General features: G+C 39.9%; 2 protein-coding genes across 3 annotated transcripts; one reads left to right on the plus strand and one right to left on the minus strand.

Moving 5' to 3' along the window:
- Window positions 1-938: 938 nt before the first annotated feature.
- Window positions 939-9,313, plus strand: LOC136935915 (vitellogenin-like). Its single transcript, XM_067229608.1, has 34 exons — window positions 939-978; window positions 1,127-1,147; window positions 1,325-1,476; window positions 1,570-1,821; window positions 1,902-2,063; window positions 2,152-2,300; window positions 2,392-2,542; window positions 2,639-2,796; window positions 2,876-3,041; window positions 3,121-3,246; window positions 3,328-3,546; window positions 3,632-3,849; window positions 3,937-4,034; window positions 4,134-4,258; window positions 4,374-4,475; window positions 4,562-4,681; window positions 4,780-4,966; window positions 5,055-5,148; window positions 5,249-5,434; window positions 5,518-5,659; window positions 5,753-5,960; window positions 6,046-6,557; window positions 6,648-6,704; window positions 6,785-6,847; window positions 6,929-7,135; window positions 7,237-7,379; window positions 7,453-7,591; window positions 7,689-7,812; window positions 7,891-8,074; window positions 8,157-8,251; window positions 8,384-8,478; window positions 8,615-8,780; window positions 8,931-9,092; window positions 9,197-9,313. The coding sequence occupies exons 1-34, from the start codon at window positions 939-941 to the stop codon at window positions 9,298-9,300; spliced, it is 5,127 nt and encodes a 1,708-aa protein (XP_067085709.1). The 3' UTR covers window positions 9,301-9,313.
- On the minus strand, window positions 8,357-21,097 carry LOC136935916 (afadin- and alpha-actinin-binding protein-like). 2 transcript variants are annotated; one of them, XM_067229610.1, is made up of 14 exons: window positions 21,063-21,097; window positions 19,372-19,515; window positions 18,595-18,758; window positions 16,194-16,397; window positions 15,920-16,030; window positions 15,639-15,774; window positions 15,444-15,519; window positions 13,939-14,128; window positions 13,571-13,709; window positions 12,148-12,278; window positions 11,243-11,416; window positions 10,889-11,006; window positions 10,533-10,680; window positions 8,357-10,310 (listed from the first exon to the last, which is right to left on the minus strand). In XM_067229610.1, the coding sequence occupies exons 2-14, from the start codon at window positions 19,388-19,390 to the stop codon at window positions 10,178-10,180; spliced, it is 1,743 nt and encodes a 580-aa protein (XP_067085711.1). In that variant the 5' UTR covers window positions 19,391-19,515; window positions 21,063-21,097; the 3' UTR covers window positions 8,357-10,177. The 2 variants fall into 2 exon arrangements, with proteins under 2 accessions (XP_067085711.1, XP_067085710.1); XM_067229609.1 differs by having other exon boundaries at window positions 13,571-13,721; window positions 13,948-14,128; window positions 20,995-21,084.
- Window positions 21,098-22,140: the final 1,043 nt, after the last annotated feature.

Raw genomic sequence — 22,140 nt, forward strand, 5'->3', positions numbered from 1 at the left:
ACAAATTTTGTAACTTTTTATTATATGTAAAAAAAAGTAATTGTTTTTCAAGATTATAATGTAAACTATAAGTGAATGCACTATACTGCAACTATTTCTGCAACTATTTCTACTTCATACAGTAGTTCTGTGAACTAAGACACACTTCTCCAGGTCAAGCCAACCATTATTGACTCTTTGGTGGTTCATCTTATCTATTATGTGGCAGTATTTCCCATTCTCTGTAACTGGCCAAGTTTTGAATGACCATTAAACTGTTATTGTTCTACAGTTAAGTATGTTATATGTTATTATTATATAAAAAATACTTTTGATATTGAGTAAATTGTGTCGTCTTTCAGAACTATTTTTGCAATGGTTTGTCTTGGAGAGCTATCCTTGTCAGAGTAATGCTTCAACAGTGCTAAAGGTAAACCAGTCAGCTGGTTTACGTAATTTATCTTTTGTTTTCACAATGTTTGGGAGTAGTTTCACTGCATGTACTTACACAACATTTTGCATTTAAATTCAATTTTACAGTAGCTTGAGGGGGGTAAAAAAATTTTTTTAAAGCTCCCATGTAGTGTTATAAGTAACCATAGTCAAACAACCCAGAATCTTTTCATTTGACCTCTTTTTAAATTCTGTTATATGACGTATTCATATTACATGTCATATGGAACCTAATTTTAGATATGACAATATACAAATTGTTGCATCAAATTACTTTCAGATGTAGTTCAAATGAACCAGAGAACATTGATCTTTGGCATGCTAAGTTGCTTTAGGGCAGGTTGACCTAACCTTCATGGATGGAGCCAGGCAAGTCATCAAACCAATCAGCTGCCTACATAAGAGTGTGAAATCTGACATAAGTTAATAATTCAACATTGTCAACAAAGATTTTGTTTAAAATGGCTTTCTGAGGAGTTGTCCATCTCATCTCACCTCATCCCACCATGAGAACGGTCGTGCTTGCCCTGACTCTAGCCCTTGTGGGTAAGTACATTAGTTTTTTCCTGTTTGCGGTATATCAAAGATTTTTCCTGTTCTTCATGTTTTACGTAATGCATGTAATATTGTAACACTAACAATTTTAAGAGAATTGCTAATAACTGTTACAAAAATTGAATTCCACATCTTTTAGCGAGTCAAGATCTTAACTTTGGTGAGTTCCACATTTTCACACTTTTTCAATACAACATCACACTGATTGTACCATTTGGGTCAGCAATAGTTTATTGCAAAACAATTTTTTTTGTATGAAATATAATAATATTACATACAGTATTTACACATTAGTAGATTAAAGGCACTATAATTATGTCTTAAATTGTTTTTACAGCACCTGAGTTTGCTGCCAAAAATACCTATGTGTACAAGTATGAAGCAGTACACCTGAGCGGTCTGCCTGAGGAAGGTCTGGCAAGAGCAGGATCAAAACTCATCAGCAAAGTTTTAATTGGCGCAGTTGCCCAAGATATCTATGTGCTGAAGGTATGCACATTGTATCCTACATCTAGTTGAACATTTGTATTTAAATGTCTCAAAGCACAATGTTCTTAATACTGAGTTTGCTTTTCCTTGTAGCTTGTGGACCCAGAGATCTTTGAGTACAGTGGTGTCTGGCCCAAAGATCGTTTTGTTCCAGCTGCAAAGCTCACTTCAGCTCTGGCTGCTCAGCTCCAGAAACCCATCAAGTTTGAGTATGCCAATGGAGTTGTGGGAAAGATATTCGCTTCTTCTGATGTATCTACAAAGGTGTTGAATATCCACAGAGGCATCTTGAACATCCTTCAGCTGAACATAAAGAAGACACAGAACGTCTATGAGCTGCAAGAGGTCTGACTTCTATCTTCTAAGGGAAAATACAAATCCCAGCACATGATGTTCCTTTCTCATCTTCCATTTACGTTCTGCAGGCTGGAGTTCAGGGAGTGTGCAAGACCCACTATGTCATCAATGAGGACACTAAGGCTCAGCGCATCCATTTGACCAAGACCAAGGATCTGAATAACTGCCAGGAGAGACTCATGAAGGACTTTGGTTTGGCTTACACTGAGAAATGTGTGGCTTGTCAGCAGGTAGGATTTCAACAAAAAAAATCCTGATAATAGATTATTGGTAGACATTTACCACATTGTAGTGCAATGTTGCTTTCTACCTTTACAGGCTGGAAAGAACCTGAGGGGAGCTGCAGCCTACAACTACATCATGAAGCCAACTGCCAATGGTGCTCTGATCATGGAAGCCACTGTTACTGAGGTCCATCAGTTCTCTCCATTCAACGAGATGACCGGGGCTGCACAGATGGAGGCAAAGTAAATAGACTCACATGATGAAGACGTTTTCAGATATGTATCATTTTATAATGCTACAAATGTTTAATGTACTCATTTGTTCATTTTAAAGACAAGTCTGGACATTTGTTGAGATTCAGAAGACTCCACTTAAGCCTGCTGAAGAAGAGTATAACCACCGTGGATGGCTGCAGTATGAGTTTGCTTCTGAGCTTCTTCAGACACCCATTCATCTTCTTAAGATACACAACCCACAGGCACAGGTAAAGTGAATACATTAAATGTGTTAAGTTTCAAATGTAATTTGACGCTTATTGATAATGTGATTGATTATTGACAATGTTTCTCATTATCTTTAGGCTGTGGAGATTCTGAATCATTTGGTCAAATACAACATTGCTGAGGTTCATGAAGATGCCCCTTTGAAGTTTGTGGAGCTAATCCAGCTGTTACGTGCAGCCCGCCTGGAGAATATTGAAGCCATCTGGTCTCAGTTCAAGGCCCAACCAGCTTTCAGGTAGGTTCTCAGAAAATGCAGTTGTTTGGACCACACTCTGACTTCTGGTGGAACAGACAATATCAACACTTATTTTCAGACACTGGATCCTGGATGCTATTCCATCTATTGGATCTGCTGTTGCAATCCGGTTTATCAAGGAGAAGTTTATCGCCGGTGACATTACCGTTGCTGAGGCAGCTCAAGCTCTTGTGGCTGGTGTACACATGGTGACAGCTAATATGGATAGTGTCAAGCTTGTTCAGGTAGGTACATCTTCATGTGAATATTATGTCAATTTGATAAATACAACATCATGTAAATTCATCACTTTTCCTCAACCAGGAACTGGCTTTTCACCACAAAATTCAAGCACAACCAGCTCTGCGTGAGGTTGCAATGCTTGGATATGGTACCATGGTTTTCAAATACTGTAACACAGAACCCAATTGCCCTTCTGAACTTGTAAAGGTAAAGCAAATATTTCTACATCAATCACTTGAAAGTTATTACACATAACAAGCCACCTAATGTGTCTTTCAACCTTTACAGCCCATTCAAAACCTTGCCGCTGAAGCTGCTTCTCAGGACAGAATTGATGAACTTTCCCTGCTTCTGAAAGTCCTTGGTAATGCTGGTCATCCTGCTAGTCTTAAGCCAATCACCAAGCTCCTGCCCATGCTTGGAACTGCAGAATCTGCTCTGCCTTTGAGAGTCCAGGTTGATGCTATCTTGGCCCTCAGAAATATTGCAAAAAGGGAGCCCAAATTGGTGAGCTTAATGAGTATATCAGAAAGTTTGCGGTATGTTTCCATCTATGGAGTTTATAAAGCCAACATTTGTCCTTGTGAATTAGATTCAGGAAGTGGCTGTGCAGCTCTTCACGGACAGGGCTCTCCACCCAGAACTCCGCATGGTTGCTTGCGTTGTGCTGTTTGAGACTAGGCCTTCAATGGGTCTTGTGACTACCCTTGCAAACATCCTGAAGACAGAGGAAAATCTGCAGGTGGCCAGCTTCACCTACTCTCACATGAAGTCCCTGACCAGGAGCACCGCCCCTGACTTTGCTCCAGTGTAAGACCTTTTTTCCCATAATTTGTCAAAACATATCTCTCTGTCTTTCATCAAGGTTGATTAAACGGTTTGATTATGCATTTGTAGTGCCGCAGCATGCAATGTTGCAATGAAGATTCTCAGCTCCAGGCTGAACAGGCTGAGCAGTCGCTTCAGCAGAGCTATTCATCTGGATGCCTATCACCGTAAGCACATTTACTCATGCAAGAACTATGATTGTATTTGCCAGTGAACTTTATTAAGAAATTATAAATGGAACTACTCTGGCTTTTCTCCTATTTAAGATCCTCTGATGATTGGTGCTGCTGCCAGTGCTTTCTACATCAATGATGCTGCCACCTTATTGCCCAGAGCTGTGGTAGCCAAGTCACGCATTTACATTGCTGGTGTAGCTGCTGATGTTCTGGAGGTAAAATATATATCATGATCATGTATACAGCATATATGTATATATATTGTTTGTATTCAATTTACAATTGTTTTTAGTTTTCTGTATTTCATACAAAGAAATCACTTTTTCTTAGGCTGGAGTGGCAACTGAAGGACTCCAGGAGGCTCTTCTGAAAATTCCCCAGGCTGCTGAAAATGCTGACAGGATCACAAAGATGAGACGCGTCATTAAGGCTGTATGTTTCAAGATTCTTAACAAATATTTCTACTGATGTAAAGCACAGATTTGCAAACTAGATTTGATTATTTCTTCTTTCCACAGTTGATGGACTGGAGATCCTTGCCATTGAACAAACCTTTGGCCTCCATTCATGTGAAATTCTTTGGACAGGAAATTGCCTTTGCCAACCTTGACAGGACCATCATTGATCAGGCCATTGAGGTATGGCCAAAGACATTTAAGACTTACAGCATTTATTAGGCTGAGATGAAGAATTGTGTCAATTTACATCCCTGAATTATTTCATATTTTTTTTACAGCTGGCTTCCAGTCCCTCTGCTAAATCACTGGGAGCACATGCTCTAAAAGCACTGCTGTCTGGAACCTCCTTCCAGTACACTAAGCCCCTGCTGGCTGCAGAGGTGCGTCGCATCTTCCCCACAGCTGCTGGTCTGCCCATGGAGCTTGGTCTCTATACTGCTGCTGTGGCTGCTGCAGATATCAATGGTAAGTATTGCAAACACTTTAGACAGCTCATAATTTTTTTGTCTTTTATGCTCATTACTTGAGCATTGTTTTAATTTTTTGTCAATAGTTAAAGCCACTTTCACACCAGCTCTGCCAGAGCCAATCCACGTTGCTCACTTGTTACAAACAGACATTCAGCTTCATGCTGAGGTCAAACCAAGGTCAGGCTAAAATGTGTATTGTCTGATTACAAATATATTGTTTGACTTTGTCACTGATGTCACACTGACAGGTTGATTAAATAACTGTTTTTTTTAATAGCCTTTCTGTGCATACCTTTGCTGTGATGGGGTTGAACACCGGTTTGATGCAGGCTGCTGTGATGACAAGAGGAAAGGTCTACTCAATTTTACCTGCTAAACTAGCAGCCAGACTTGACATCGCAAACGGCAACTTTAAGATTGAGGCCTTGCCTGTACCTGCTCCTGCTCACATTGTAGCAGCACGGTAAGTCCAACCTCTTCCTCGATCAAATGTTTGAAAAAAACTTACATTTTCACTATTTAGAAACTTTGGTCTTCCTTCAACAGAGTTGAGACCTTTGCTATTGCAAGAAATGTGGAGGATCTCCCTGCTGAAAGAATTACACCCATGATTCCTGCTAAAGCCTTAGCATCGATTTCCAGGGAGAAGTTGTCATCCAAAATTTCCTCCTCTCTTGCTAATAGTTGGGTGAGTTTGTTTGCAGTATTTCATAATTTTTTTTATCAATAGTCACTTAAATGCAATAGAAATGTTGTACAATTTTGTTTTCTTCTTTTACAGTCAAGATCTTCTGAAATCATTAATTTTGATCTGCCCTCCAACATCAAGCCTTACATTAAAGTATTAAAGAAGACTCTTTGTGCTAAAACCACTACCTTTGGTCTCAAAGCATGTCTTGAAGTTGCCTCTCAGAATGTGGCCATCAGCAAAAACTCTCCACTTTACAAACTGATTGGAAAGCATTCAGCTCTTGCAACCATTGTGCCAGGCAAGAATTTTGACAAAACATTATACGACAAAAACTCTTTATACGTTGTTTTTGTGAAATTTATATTTTTAATGTATTTTGGCAGCTTCTGGACCCGCCATTGAGAAACTGGAGATGGAGGTACAAATTGGCTTGAAGGCAGCTGAGAAGATCATTAAAGTTATCAATCTGAACGAAGATGATGAATCTCCCAATGCAAAAAATGTCCTGTTGAAACTCAAGAAAGTCTTGCTTGGCAAGAATGGTACCAGATCTTCCTCCAGCTCCAGTAGTTCTCGTTCCAGCAGCTCTCGGTCTTCCTCTTCCTCCTCATCCTCTTCTTCCTCAAGCTCATCCAGCTCATCCTCCCAGGCCAAAAGAAAGATCCTTGATATAAATGCTGTCGCACTTAACAAGAGAGTTCGCAACAACAGCAGCAGCAGCAGCAGCAGCAGGAGAAATGGCAAACTAAGCTCAAGCAGCCGTTCCTCAAGTTCCAGTTCCTCCAGTTCCTCCAGTTCCTCCAGTTCCTCCAGTTCTTCCAGTTCCTCTAGTTCCTCTAGCTCCAGCTCTTCCAGCTCCTCCAGTGGTCGCCAGTCCAGAGTAATTATGCTAAAAGTATTTTCTTTGTGAAAAAAAAACTTGTTTGATTAAAATTGACTATCAAGAATATGACATAATGTTCAAATGACCCCTGTTTCCCAACAGGTAAAGATTCCAACATTCAATAAGAACCATCAGAAACAGGTGAGTTCTGCTTTCACTGTAACATATACTTTAAATTGGTGTATAATTAAAATGCAAAAAGATACAGGATATCATTGTAATTTGTGTTTCACTTTCAGTCTCAAGTCATTTCTCAATCCAGCAGAAGCAGTGCTTCCAGCTTTGAGGCAATCAACAAACAGGTAACAATTATATATATAAGAAACATGGAAAAAGGATAAATACGGGAGGAATTGTCTCACCATGCCTGTTTGTGTTTTCAGAATAAGTTCCTTGGAAATGCTGTTTCTCCTACTATGGCAATCCTCATCCGTGCTATAAGAGTTGACCGTAAAATGCAGGGATACCAGGTTGCTGCTTACATGGACCAAGCTACATCCAGAGCACAGATCATCATTGCTGCTCTGGCTGAGGGTGACAACTGGATGATGTGTGCTGATGGTATTCTGCTCAGCCAACACAAAGTCACAGTAAGAACCAATATCTCATGGGCAATCCTTTAGTCAGGGTCTGACACAATGTTTTTGTATGGCTTTTTGGTAGTAAACTGTACAAACCTGTCTCTCACTAGGCCAAGATTGCCTGGGGTCTTGAATGCAAAGAATATGAAACCTTCATCACTGCGGAGACAGGTCTTGTTGCCCAGAGAGAAGCAGGTCGTTTGAGGGTTTCTTGGAACAAACTTCCCAGTGCTGTTAGACGTTATGCTAAAAGGTAGGATGTTCTCTTTATTTCTCCATAACATGGTGCTAGCCAGATCATTTACCAGCTTTTTTATTTTTTACAGTGTATCTGCACATATTTCCGATGCAGCCTCCCTAGCAGGAATGGTGCAGACTAAAGCCAAAAATAGTAACAAACAGATTTCTCTGACTATGGTTGCAACATCCAAAAAGACTATTGATATCATTCTGAAATTCGCAAAGGTGAGTGGAAAATGGTTCAAGTCAAAATAAAAATTGTGGTTGTTTTTCAAACTCAAAATCACTGTTATCTTCTCACAAAATTATTTCTAAATTACAGATGACACTGTACAAACAGGCTGTGGTCCTTCCCATGTCTTTACCTTTTGATAACAGTGGGCTCGATCCCTTAGATGACAACATTGTTAATATAGTCCATTACTTGTTCGCCCAGGCCAATGCAGGTGATATGAAACACTTTGATGAATGAAAATATCTAAATAAAAAAGAAAAAGATATATCCTAACCAATTTCTTCTACAGCTGAATGTAGCATGGATGGAAACACACTGACTACATTCAACAACAAGAGGTACCAGAGTGAAATGCCGCTCTCCTGCTACCAAGTTGTGGCTCAGGATTGCACACAAGACCTCAAATTTATGGTTCTACTGAAGAAAGATCACGCCAATGAAAAGAACCACATCAACGTGAAAGTAGCTAACATGTGAGTTCCATCTAAGAACTGGATGTAAAAATGTGAAAATTAATAACATGATATTAAGTTTAACCGTTTGTGTCTATTTCAGTGATATTGACTTGTCTATCAAGGACAACAATGTGCTGGTGAAGGTTAATGGAATGGAAATTCCAACCAACAACCTCCCATACCAACATCCAACCGGTTAGTTGTGCTACTTCCGCTGTAAAATCTTTCTCTTGATTCATTTACTACAGCTATGATCTCATGAGAATACAATCCACAACCATACAACACAAAACTAGCAAGGAAACAAAATTACCACTTTTTATTAAGGTTCCATCCAGATCAAGCAAAATGGTGATGGGGTTTCTCTCTTGGCTTCAAGCCATGGTCTTCATGAAGTGTACTTCGATAATAACTCATGGAGGGTAAGAAACTCCAACACAAAAGGCAGCGTAAAGCAAAGCAACACTTGATTACAATTCTTCTAACGTTTAAATAACTTAATAAGAGATGTCCTATTCATACTGTACATAACTGATCCTCCATTTATTGTTGTACTAGGTCCAAGTTGTGGACTGGATGAAGGGTCAGACCTGTGGTATCTGTGGTAAAGCTGATGGGGAAGTCAGACAGGAGTTCCGCATGCCCAATGGACGCCTGAGCAAGAGCCCAGTCAGCTTTGCTCATTCCTGGGTGCTTCCAGCTGAGAGCTGCCGTGACACCACCGGTAAAACAGTGTTCCGTATTTGACAGAGAACCAATAACTAAACTGACGTTTTTTGTGTGAAAAGTTCAGCGTAGGTTATTATTATTCCATACCTAACCATGAAAAGTGTATTTTGTCTATGCAGAACTTAACCATACTTATATATTCTAGAATGTCGTATGAAGCTTGAATCTGTAAAGCTGGAGAAGCGGATGTTTGTCAATGGCCAGGAGTCCAAATGCTACTCTGTTGAGCCTGTGCTGCGCTGTCTGGACGGTTGCTACCCAGTGAAGACCACCCCTGTCACCATTGGCTTCCACTGCCAGCCAAATGGTGAGTCTCGAATGATTGATTTAATAAACTGTAGGGAATGTAATACATTCAAAGCACAAATCACTATGCAGTTGTTTCTGCAATTCCTTTCTTGTCTTTTTTAGATTCTATCCTGAGTCAGCTGACCAGCATCTATGAGAAGAGTGTGGACATGAGGGAGACAGTGGATGCCCATGTGGCCTGCCGTTGTACTGCTGAGTGTGCTTAGTGCGCTGGCGGAGCAGAAACATAAAAGCTCTTAACAGCTGAGTTTTAATTTAAAGGTGTCAGGATGTATCCTTATATGTTTCATCCTTGATCAGTTAAGTTGAAATAAATTTTGAGAACGTTTAAAAAACTTGAAAGTCTCTGGAGTTATTATGTTTCTTTTCCTCTATCGGCAGAATGCAAAATAAAGGAAAACCACAAAGAAACCATAAACATTCATGAGTTTGAGTAAAAAAGAATCATTCTACCATACCTACTCACTTAACTTTTAGAAAGATCTGTCCTCGGCCACACAACACCTCAAGTTCATTTTTCACTATTCGGTTTCAACACAATCCAATCTGGAAAAATACATTTTAACATTCATTTTCAAGAACTACACTTATGTAATTGCATTCAGTGTAACAGCAGCATATTTCTAAAAGAAATTTCTAAAATAAATTCTAAAACAATGTCATGTTTCAAGAAAGAAAATAATTTACATCAGTCTGACTGTTTCTTCTCAGCTCTTACACAAGACATTCATCAATAAAAAACTAGACTACACCGCAAGAAACAGTGCAATACTACATACAATGACAATAAACACAATTCCTAAACATAGAAATATAATTAGCAACAAAACATTACAATCCATAATCTTTTTCTCTCATTCATTTACACAATCACACAGCAGCAAACACACAACGCTCAATATGGTACCAAAAACCCAATTGACCAGGTTTCTCAATTAATATTTTAAAAACATAAAAACAGTTTCAGAAATTCTACAGACAAACAATTTTTGTTTGGCATTTCCATACAGGTGTGTCTCTCAAGATGTCATACAATAAACCATGGATTGTCAAACAAAATATCCATGATGCAAATTTGTGGCTTTAAATGGAACAGTTTTTCTCTCCTCTGAAGGTTTCCTCTCCATTCAGGTTCCTGTGCTGGAAGGTGACATCCCCATTTAAGACAATGCCCAATTCCTGCAGGCTCCCTCTCTTTGGTTGGACTGTGCTTGGACTGGAGATACAATTTTAACAGCATTAGATTAAAGACTTTATGACTTATGATTTATATGTATATATCATGTATTTATGATGTTTGACACAACAGTATCTAGGTGAATGAAAGGAAGTCACAGTACAGTCACATATCCGTTTGTTGTTTTGTGTAGTTTATAGAGTATTATTCTGTTCTGTTTTGAGAAGACTGTGACACAGACTGTGACAATGGTAAAAGTACCTGTTTTCTGGGATAAGGCGTATTGTACTTTGCAGGCTGGCTGTGGATGGCGTTTTCATTTGGGAAGCTCTAGGTGTTGAGGAAGTTGTGTGGGATAGTGACTTATCCAGTTGAACTGTTGACACAGTTTTAGCCTCGGGCTCAGTACCTGCAAGAAGATGATGGTCATGAATAATACACTGAACTGCACAATATTATGTATTGATACACATTCTGAAGCTTCCTCCTTTTAGTGGGAGCCACAAGTAGACTAAAGTACATTATTTGTAGATCCATTTATTTTCAATGTTGTTTATAAGGAACAGCTAAGTATGGTTAAATATACCGATGATGGTTTTCAGGTGATCAGTACTTACAGACTGACAAGGCATTTTGAGACTTTGACATCTGAGATTTCTTTTGGTCAGCAAAGGGAGTCAAGTTCAAAAACTGGTGTTTGAGCCACGAGGCACGATCCTCCTCAAAGGTTTGTCTCTACAGAACAAATAGGGTAAAATAAGTCTCACTTGCACAAAATAACCCCTTTCCATCTTGACCTTGTCAACATTAAACCGAACTGGGATTATAAAACTGAAAGCTCTTTGACGTATCCTGTAAAAGGTCCATAGTCATCTTCAATCAGTTACTCTTTAACAGCAATTCCATGTTATTTGACCTGATAACTGAAAACAAACCCGATGTCAAACATATCAAAGGTAGGCTCCATGCACCTCATGGCCAAGTCTAATTGCTGCCTCCGTGAAGTTCCTCCTCTCAGTCTCAAAGTTCTTCCTCTGTTCTTCGAAGGCCCTCCACTCCTGTTTGAGGCGCTCCTTCTCCTCCAGCATGTAGCAGTCGTTGAGCAGGGCTGACGTGTCCTCGTCACACGGCGTGCTCAACTGTTGCTGCAAGGGTGAACGACCATAGATATATATAAACACGACGAGCAGAGCAGGAAATATGACTGACGCACAGCATACCATATTTTTCGGAAATAAAACCACGGTTTATACCCCGATTTTACATTTTTCTTGTGGTGGTGCGGTTTATATTTCGGAGCGGTTTAAAGCACGTTTTTATAACAAAACAACAGTAGATTATGAGTATTACGAGTATTACTACGAGTATTATGATAGCTAATTTAGCCCGGAAGCTAACTAAAGCTAGCTAGCTACCTTTTCGCTTTGGGGACCGAAATATTTAGAACTCACGCGTCTAAAAAAGGTAAATATTAGTTAATTCCCGGGCAATATAAAACATACATTACGCACTTACTTACTTTCGTTTTCGAAGTGTGTTACACAATGGCATGCTGTAAGATCGCCTATAGGCCTACTCGTGCATTGCATGGTATCATTGTTCCCGTATCAAGTGTGGCATATATTCCAGTGCGGTTTATACTCAGATTTACAAATACAAAGCTCCCATTCTGGTGGGGTGCGGTTTATAGAAAATGCGGCTTATTTCCCGAAAAATACGGTAGTTAACGTTCATTGATTGAATATGTAGTTATTTTACCAGAAACATGCCTTTCAATCCCATTTTGACAACATAGAGGGGGCAAATAGGTTTTCAGAGTTAGGCTGAATAGAAATAATTACAGCTTTTGCAGCCTATCCAAGTAAGATGCCCATACCTGCAAGAGCTGCTGCTGTGTGCGGATGAAGTCTTTGCACTGCTGAATCTCTAGTTTCAAACTGTGCATCTCCTCCTCGTGAGCCTCTCTGGGGATGGTGTCCATGTTGGCTCTATCTCCGACCAAGGACGCTAAACAGCAACCATGTCAAACCTGTAGCATTAATCCTTGCGACAAATACTTTTAGATTTGTGTTTGTATTAAATAACCATAACTAAAACCCCAGAATGAAGTGTTACCTCACTGAAAAAAGGGAATGGAAACTAAAAACTTGTCCAGGGGGGTCCTGTGATTTACATTATACGGACCAGGTTTAAATGAATGGAGAACAGGTCAGTGGATAACTACCACATATTCAATATTAATAGTAAAAAGCTCTGTTTTACTCTTGCTTGTTGTGGCCATTAAAGGAAATGCCCTATAGTTATTAATTTTATATAAACGGAAAAAATAAAGACCATTGTGCATGAAAACATTGCACCTACAGAAGGCCAGTCATAAGTAAAGTCTCAGTATTGCTGGCCCTCTGTAGGTACTGTGATGTTATTGTATACAATTACACTATTATAGTAATATAATGTGCACCTCACATTATGAATTCAGTGACTAGCTAATGGACATCTGGCTGGTCTTGTATTCGCTACTACCACAGAGCAGGGCCGGAGTGGGGCCACTTTTCAGCCCGGGAGTTTCAGCCTCAAGACCGGCCCTTTTTTTTGTATACCAAACAGGGCCGGATGCAGCCTGCTTTGAATGTGGGTGCAGTGAACTTTTCTGGGGGGTATCATGATTACAGAAAGGGATTGTATAATTTTTTATATTGCTACAATTTTTGAGACTGCTTAACGATCCGAGTGTTAATCAGGCACGGAGCCAGACGTTGTAAACATTCGGAGCTTTGCCCCAACCTAGGACGTATGGGTCTAATGTGATGCAAGATAGGCACTTCTACACTTAATGCGAGCGCGCAAAGCGTGCAAGCGAAAATTTGTGTCCATTATTTGAGCGCAAAATACTTTTTTGAGCTTTATGTAAAATAAACAGACGTTTTTCAATTGGTAAAACCTTGTCTTGTGATGCCATCACTCCGGCCCTGTTCCCATCCATCCTCCCTGACGCGTATCGTTACGGTAGGGCCGCCCGTCCCAGCTATCGGTAGCCTATCTGAGAAAACTTTTTGGAAAAGACGCGCTATGGACCCAACCAACTCTATTTGGGAGGGGAGAACTCCCTCACATGGTACAACCCATGCAGAGGCTGAGGTGTCAGAATGCGGAACATGTGTAGCCTACTTTGAGAAGATAGACTAACGTGACAAATGTCAACAACAAAAAAGTCCTTGACCGGCCCAAAAGTGAAGCGGCCCACCGGGAACTCTCCCGATTCTCCCGATTACCCACCCCGGCCCTGCCACAGAGTCTACCTTGGCTGTCGAGTCTCTCCATGTGGCTCTTGAGTCTCCTCCACTGCAGACGGATGCTGTTGGTGAGTTTCTCCCGTGCCCGCTCACAGGACAGCTCCAGGTTCTCCCTGCTAGAGTCGAATACCTCCTCCTCCTCCTCCTCTGAGCCAGCCTGCGACATGAGGTGAGGTTGAGCCTTCACTCTTATTATTTGGAAGCGGTTTAGGGTCAATTGTTGCCAGGCAGTTTGTTATTCTCAACCCATTCAGTTTTGTGTTTGATGAAACCCAAGGGGACAGATAGACTGATAAAGCTAATGTGAAAACTGCAACACTGAGCTTCCTATTGACACAGCACACTAAAAAGCATGGAAAGATAAAAGCCACTACTGGACCAACCTGTTCATGATTTTCATTGGGTTTCTGGTCTCTGAAGGTCTGTTTCCTCTGGCTTAAAATGGACACCATCTCCCTCTTCATCTGTTGTAAGACTTTCTTCAGCTCTGCATTCTCCCCCACCAGATCCTTCTGGCGGCTGTCGTAGTCATTCAGAAGGGTCTTGTACATCTCACCCTCGTGCCTGAGAAAAATTAATCAATTTAATTTCTGACAGTCTTTCAGTGGTTAGGTCATAATAATAGTGTGTATTTCACCAGTGCAACAAGAACATCATCTTAACTACATAAACCCCATTTTATTTTATTTATATGCAACTTAATTAAAGAAGTCTGTAGGGCTGTCCCCGAGTGAGATTTTCTTTGACCAAGACTCGACTAAACACTTCTGAAAATCGACTAATCGAAATTTGAAACTTTATTTTTTTTCTATAAATGTACAAATGTTTTTCATCAAACCCTTTTGTATGATGTTTTACCTTACTGTTTTAAGAGATAATATGAAAGAAATACATACGTAAGAAGGGAGATTGACAACTAGACAAACATAAATGTACAAACATTTTCCCGATCTGACTCAATGTAGCTGCTGGACATTCCAGATTCAGCCACTATAAATGAAGCTATTACTAATAATAAGTCTTGTGTCACTAGTCCTGTTGTTACCGAATGCCGATATAATACAAAATGCCTGATTGGTTATGTATTATCTCTTACAATGTACTACAAATTAAAAAATATTGTTTGTTTAACATGCAAATCATCAGAGCGCGCTAATCACTGCCTGAAAAAATGCAGCATGCAAACTGACGTAGAAGACTAGTGGGGGATGGTGCAAGTGCAACAGATAAAAATGTTGTTGTCTTGGCCGGAGAACATAATGTCAATTGATTTGGATGTGATTCTTAAATCAACCATATTAATACGCATATTCATTTTTCAACCCAGCGCGTTAGCATGAGTGAAGTAGGCCAACTTACGGTTTTCAGGTGGTAGGCTACATCATATTCGACGTCAAACTATGAAAAATAAACCGTTGTTGGCAGAGTTTGCAGTCAACATTTTTCGCGTCACCTGGTACTTTGTAAATGTACTTTAATGAAATGCTGCCATACCACAGATTTCTTTGCCATTTTGACTAATAACACCAACAAAGTAGGCTATGGCAGAGTTTGTAGTTTGGCAGCCAATTGTGATCGTGCCGTGTGCAAAAAAAAAGAAACAAAGCGCAGATTAACGAAAGGGTAAACAGTAACACCTTTACTTTTAAATTATATATTTTTAGAGCTGCTTTATTTGTCTTAAATAATATAATCTACAATTTCTGTAAAACATTTCTTTAATTCAGCAATGGTTACACAAGCGGGAATCAGATCTCACACTGCAATACGCAGCTCGACTAAAAAAATCTTAGTCGACCAAGAGCATAACGACCAGAAAATCGACTAGTCGACTGAGTGGGGAAAGCCCTAGAAGTCTGAATGTGTGCACTGTAGTTACCTTCCCTCGGTTTTACCCGTTTTCCAAAGGCTTCTTTTCCCATCAGATCGCCCAATGTAGTTTAATACTTCAATGGCTGCGAATAATAAAGAATGATTAACAATGTCTTCTAATGAGGATAGCAGGATGTGGAAAATGTATATATCTACGATTTGGTGTGTTTTAAATTCTCACAATATAGCCTAGTGTTATTACCTTGCTTCTTCTCTTTTTTGTCGATCAGAAGTTGATTCAGGCGCTCTTTCAGTTTACTGAACTCTCTCTCTTTTCTCTTCATGTCATGGTTGTACTGAGTGGCTCGACTAGCGATTATGTTCTGATGTTTCTGCACCTGGCAAGGCAACAATGGACGTTAATATTACAGTCAGCATGCTCGCTTTCTCTCGTGGGAGTAGGTATTTGATTACGTTCAAAGTGGGAAAAGGAGAGGTGCAAACCAGTTCCACATCTAAGCTGAACTTTGAACTCAAACATACCTCTTCTTTTTCATTCTTCAGGCAGTTCTGCAAGCTCTTCACTTTCAACTGTAGTTGGCGCTCTCTCTCAAGCAGTCCAGTGTTCTCCCTTCTACACAGTTCAAGTTGATCCTGCGAGTACACATAAAACAGACGCTGAAGCCAAGTCTGGTTCATTAACCAAGAAAATGCTTCCGGAAGAATCCCTCTGAACGTTCGAAACAAACATGCACGCCGACGAGGGTCACCCAGGCGTTGACGGGAGTGAGCGGTTCATGACAGACAAGTGTTCTACCTTCAACCTGGCGTAGCTGTGCTGCAGATAGTCCATGTTGCTGCTGGCCTTGAGCTGTTCCACTTCCAAGTCCTCCACAGCTCGCAGGCTCCGCCGGTGCAGCCGAAGCAGGTCATACATGCTGTTCAGCACGGCAACGTTGTTCAGCTTACAGCCCCCCTTCGACTCAACGCCCACCGACGGCAGTCCCAGCGAGGACATCTCCTACATTGGGACAGCAATTTTTATTTTATTTATATTTATGTTCTTATAATGTATTTGGTTTGGATGTTCATATGTTTTAATGTGATGTGTGGTCAGATGGCTGAGCGGTTAGGGAATCGGGCTACCAATCAGAAGGTTGCCGGTTTGATTCCTAGCCGTGACAAATTACGTTGTGTCCCTGGGCAAGGCACTTCACCCTACTTGCCTCGGGGGAATGTCCCCATAGCTGTTTTTATGCCACACATCAAAAAATACTTAATGTGCGTACTAGGGCTGAACAATTTCGGAAAATAAGTTAATTGCGATTATTTTGACTAATATTGCAATTGTGATTTAATATGCGATTATTATATGATTTATTATTAATAAATATAGATATATACTACTGTCTCCAGTCAGCAACATAACACAAAGTTAGAAAAATAATGAAATCATACCGCCTGTACCTCTTCGAAAATATTTTGGTAAATCAAAGCTAAACGTAGGCTAATAACGTTCGTTGCACTTTCTTAACTAAAGCTAGCTAGCTACCGTTTTGGGAAAAAAAAAGTAAATATTTAGAACTCACGCATCTACAATCCTAAAAGAAAAAGAAACGAAAAAGAAACACTGTCTGAACATTTATGATCCAGTCAGTAGCCTAAAAGAAACAGTATGGCACTGACAGCCATAGTGATATTACTGTATGTGTATCACCGAGGGGCATCATGTATTTCGTGATGAACGCTGTTACTGCCTGAGTAATTTCTTACATGAATGGAGTTACGCTTTGAAACATTTCGATCAGTGATCCTGTCGGGTGTTATTTGGCTTTTTTGACACACTGTTCAGCATTTTAGCTATGCATCGCACATCAATTTCTTTTTGCCCCCCTAAGGATCCGTCAATATTTGGACTACATAGACAACGTCGGTGTCAAAAGTTTCGTCTTGGTAGCGATTGAGTTGCTTGTATTTTTATTTAGGTACCGTTGCACGGTGTAGGCTGAAATTCCGTTTTTGTGGCAAAAACTGCCTCGTGTCAACGAAGGGAACTCAGTGGTAGCCTAAGTCACAACGTCAGTACACGTTAGCAACGACACATGGATACAACGTGCATTGCTGTTGCACAGCAAGTATCGTATCGTGCCATGGTGTACTAGCAGCATTATACATTTAAGCAATTCAAGACTTGCATGTACAGTAAGTAATGTCACATTAAATAATGTATTTAAACTCAAGCTTGTGTGGTGCGTCGCTGTCTTCAATGCCACAGCCATGTCAAAAGAAACGTTTTTAATTTCCGGCGCATTCAAACAATCCCCTCAGTGTAGTTTGGCTAGCAACAGCAGCTAGGCTAGCTTGGTCGTAGCACAATTCAGCTTCTCCACGCAGGGCTCTAGACTGAGACCAAAAAGTCACTTTTGGGGGCATATTTTCAGTTAGCAGATGGTACTGTTTGAATAGCGATTCCATCTGAAAAATACTGCCGGTGACAACGTTGTTAGAATAGCTTGTTTCAAAGGGGGTTCAGCTTGTTTCATATTAAATGGACCCATCTGCAACCGACGCAAGCAAGCACACCCTACAATTTCCCCAGAAATTGTACCCTCTCTAGTTTTTGTTACATTTTGTTACATTTTGTTTAGATAAGGGGGAGCTCCCTCCACATCCACCACCAGACGCCACTGTAGAGCATAATGACACCGCGAATACGGACGTTTATCATCATTATTATTTTGTATTATTATTAAGAGGCCCCTGATTGGTCGAGGCCCCGGGCTTAAGCCCAGGTAAGCCCGTGCATTATGGCGCCACTGCCCTTGAGGTGGCAACGTTAGCCAGGCAGGTTATGCACCATACTTGACACTGCACAGCATATTTTTTAAAGGAAAAGTTGTCAAAGTGTCTGTAGTGTCAGGTTCTGTCGAGCCTGAGGCCATCGTACACATCAAGGTAAAGTGTAACGTGCACCAAAGTAAAATCGCAGCCTTTGCGATTACAAAATCTTGTTTTGTCACATTGCGATATAATCGCAAATTCAATTAATCGTTCAGCCCTAGTGCGTACATATTAATGTGATGTGAAGGCGATTTATGACACTCTTTGCCACTGCTGAACATTAAACAAGACACTCATCAGATCAAAACTATCACTAAATGTATTCCTCTTAATGTCATTAGAATGGAATTGACACTGACACATTAGGTGCAGTTTACCTGATTGATGTAGCAGAGGCATTCTGACATGTTCTCCTCAGTGCAGAAGGCACTTGGCTCGTTGTAGGGGTGTTTGGACGTTGGCAGAGTGAGCACAGATTGTTGGCAGAGCTGCCTCAAAGGAGACATTCTGTATCTGGAAGAACTGCAGATGTCCTTGATTTCTGTAGAGGACAAATGACAGGGAATGTTGACATTTCATTCATGTTTTAGTAAATTTACATTTAGTCATTTAGCAGACGCTCTTATCCAGAGCGACTTACAGTAAGTACAGGGACATTCCCCCCGAGTCAAGTAAGGTAAAGTGCCTTGCCCAAGGACAGAACGTCATTTTGACAGCCTGGAATCGAACCGGCAACCTCTTGATTAATAGCCCAATTCCCTAACCGCTCAGCCAACTAACCCCCGCAAAAAGTATACCTTTTTATTATCAGCATAACATACAGAGTCTACAATGATTTAAATTATGTGTAGATGTATTGGGTAGGCCTTTAAACAAGATTGTGCCATGGAGTAAAAACCAAGGCAATATTCCTTTAGCATGTGTGTGGTCTGGAATTGAGGTTAGTTTCACACACACTCTTTAAATAGCATTAATCGGTTACTTCTGACAATTTAATCTTCTCCATCACACTAGAGGCCTGATTTATGTAGAGCACCAAAAGAGACGAGACGAGAGTAAGTTGTGGTTATTCATATATGAAACTCATCAACTTAACAATATCTACTGTGTACTACAGAACAAATGTGTATGTTGTTTTATAAGACAGTACTCACCTACTGAAGACTCAGGCATTGTTGCAGTGTGTTCCTCACCCTCTAGACAACAAACAGCCTACAGAGCTCACCAAATGTGTCTGGATCATCAGCTTTGGGCAAGCAGACACATGCAGCTCACCAATTCGCCTACGCAGACAGCTCCTAAAATAGAGGGTTCAGATTAGCAGCACCAATTCAACAGTGCACATGGCACATGGGATTACACAGGGCAGTGGATGATCACAGAGAATGGAAAGAAGATAGCCTGAAGTTGAGAGATGAGACCGAAGAGGGGGATTAGGATGGTCACAGCCAAATCATTTATCAGCGGCAATGAACTGTGTAGCACAGTGAGGCAAATTTGGGTTGTAAATTTAAAGACATTAAATTACATGTCTGACAGTCTTTAAATCAACAGAGATTGAGCCATAAAATGGAGCTCGCTACCATTAATGATGCTCATTCAATACAATATGGCATATGGGACAAGAACTAAGCTGGATAACAAAAAAGGTCAAGATCTGGCCATTGTGCTAAACTTCTAAGTTAATCATACCATAATGCCACATTTGTGTTTGAAGTACAACAGCTTCACGTGAAATAAAGCACACATTTAAGAATGAAACATTTAACATCTTGTCTTGCCTATTTTCCGCAGCCTAATCAAAAACATGGTGTAGGCCTACTTTTCTACAGAAAAAGACAAATACTTGAGACTGTCAATCCACTAAACTTTGCTCTCTTTGCAAATTTCAGTTGGATCAGAAAATATTTGTTGAGGTTTTAGACTTTCTAAACTAGTTAGCCTAAAAGTAGAGCTACCCTCTACCCTATTCATTTACCATTTAAACAAAGATTTTCAGAACTAGCTAACATTTAGAGGTAAAACAAAAACACACTAAGATTAAATCACATGTTGAAATGTTTAATAGCAAATGGTTAAGAGCTGAAATTGTGTTTTATAGTCAGTCCATTAGTGCCTTATGGTGATACTTAATGTAATGGAATCACAGGACAGATGGCCAGCCTACATGGCTTAGCTACTCAGACATTTAATTAACTGGCCATTATTTCACTTGCTAAACCAGATTACATCTTTACTTCTGTAAATTACCCTAAAGTCTTCCATCTAAGGAAAGCATGCAATTTTTGTTAGATGTTTGAGGTGTTACTGTATGCCACGTCGGTAACGAGGCCAATACATGGTCGAAACTAAAAAGGAGGCACAACACAACTTTCAGGACAGCAGCCAAGAATGAGACTACAACAAGACGGTGTGTGGCTACTACTGCAAGGTTAGAAACAGATACTGTAGAAGTCCTTTTTTTGAAACGCGACATAGTTGGTTAACTGTAATAAATTAACTAACGTTAGCATACAATGAAACGTGCAGGCAGCTAATGTTGTTCCAACACAACCATTTTTCACAATCACAATTACTAGGCAGTCCCTACTAGTAGCATTAACCTAACCCTAGTGGCCTAGCCTTGTGTTCTGACAGGAGCTCGAACTCAGCTGTCAAACCAAAAAGCTTCTAGCTTTGGCTGGAAAAATTATATCGCGCCAATCAATGCAACGTAAAAGGGTCACCAAAAACATACAGATTTGTAACCCAAGTATGCGTCAAATAATTTCACTTACGGTTTTCACACCATTATAAGAATGTGTAATTATTGTCCGTCTTTCTAAAATATGCTTTGGTGACCTACCTCTAGCACTAGCTAGCTTGTCCACTTGCTACCGGACTCGGAGAGAAACTGACAAGCCAAACAGTACTCTGATTGGTTAAGGCGTTGTTAGGCAACCAACACCTGCTTTCTTGATTGGCTGTAATCCCAGTCTGTTGACCTTTACGGCAAAGTTTGGGTCAGCGGTAGTACCAAAGAATTTATGTGCTTATATACTCTTTGGTAGTACCTTCAAAATATCCATGGCCTGGGGATGCAGTCCTGTAATGCAGTTATTTTTTGTCTTCAAATTAACAATGATGCATTCCGTGCTCTGGAATCACTGTTTAAAGGCTGACGCTGCGTGTCGCCAATTTACCTTAATTTTTCATATCCAGTATTTCCACTGATACAACACATTCACATCTACAGTATGTAGAAATTGTTTTATTTAGCAGATTGGTTTTCCTCCAAATCATATATGTCTTAAGGGTTCTTACTCGCATTATATTAATGAAACAGACACATCAAGATCTACTAATTTCAATTTCTGTGCTTTATTTAAAATACTTCACTTGTAGGCCTACTTGAGAGTAAATGCAGATCAACAGAAGTGGAGCAATTCTACTTAATTTACATATTTTACTTATTTTTGGTAGTTCTTTAATCATGAGATGTGTGAAAATACAAAATGACTACTACTTTCACTACACCACCAAAGTAATGCATTGTAATAACATGGAAACACAGCAATTATCAGTTGGTAACTGTATGTACATCTTTAAATGCTAATGACACAATTAAATGCATTTTATTTACTTGTTCTGCCACATGATATCAATTTCAACTCACTATACAGTATGCCTGTATACAGTGCCTATTATTGTGAATTATTTTAGAGGTGCTTACTTTGTGTAACCTAAAATATTATGTTACTTTCCTTAAGACAATCAGATGGGTACCCAGATAAAGGTACAATATGAGAGTGACTGATTCTAATAACTTGTTGTTTGCATCTCTTCATCAATTTTCCAGTTAGAATACATAAACAAATACTAACACAATACTAATGAATGTACTTTCCACAGATCAGATTCTCAACATACTGTAGCTATAGGAG

Source organism: Osmerus mordax, chromosome 26, assembly GCF_038355195.1.
Source record: "Osmerus mordax isolate fOsmMor3 chromosome 26, fOsmMor3.pri, whole genome shotgun sequence".
Lineage (NCBI taxonomy): Eukaryota > Metazoa > Chordata > Actinopteri > Osmeriformes > Osmeridae > Osmerus > Osmerus mordax.

Excerpts from the sequence above, each read along its gene's own strand:
- LOC136935915 (XM_067229608.1), top strand. The coding sequence starts at position 939 with ATGAGAACGGTCGTGCTTGCCCTGACTCTAGCCCTTGTGG. Across the intron at positions 3,247-3,327 it reads GCCCTTCTGAACTTGTAAAG|CCCATTCAAAACCTTGCCGC; the intron begins GTAAAGCAAATA and ends CAACCTTTACAG. Across the intron at positions 8,479-8,614 it reads TCGATAATAACTCATGGAGG|GTCCAAGTTGTGGACTGGAT; the intron begins GTAAGAAACTCC and ends TTGTTGTACTAG.
- LOC136935916 (XM_067229609.1), bottom strand. Across the intron at positions 15,775-15,919 it reads TGAAGAATGAAAAAGAAGAG|GTGCAGAAACATCAGAACAT; the intron begins GTATGTTTGAGT and ends TTGCCTTGCCAG. Across the intron at positions 10,681-10,888 it reads TCAAAATGCCTTGTCAGTCT|GTACTGAGCCCGAGGCTAAA; the intron begins GTAAGTACTGAT and ends ATCTTCTTGCAG.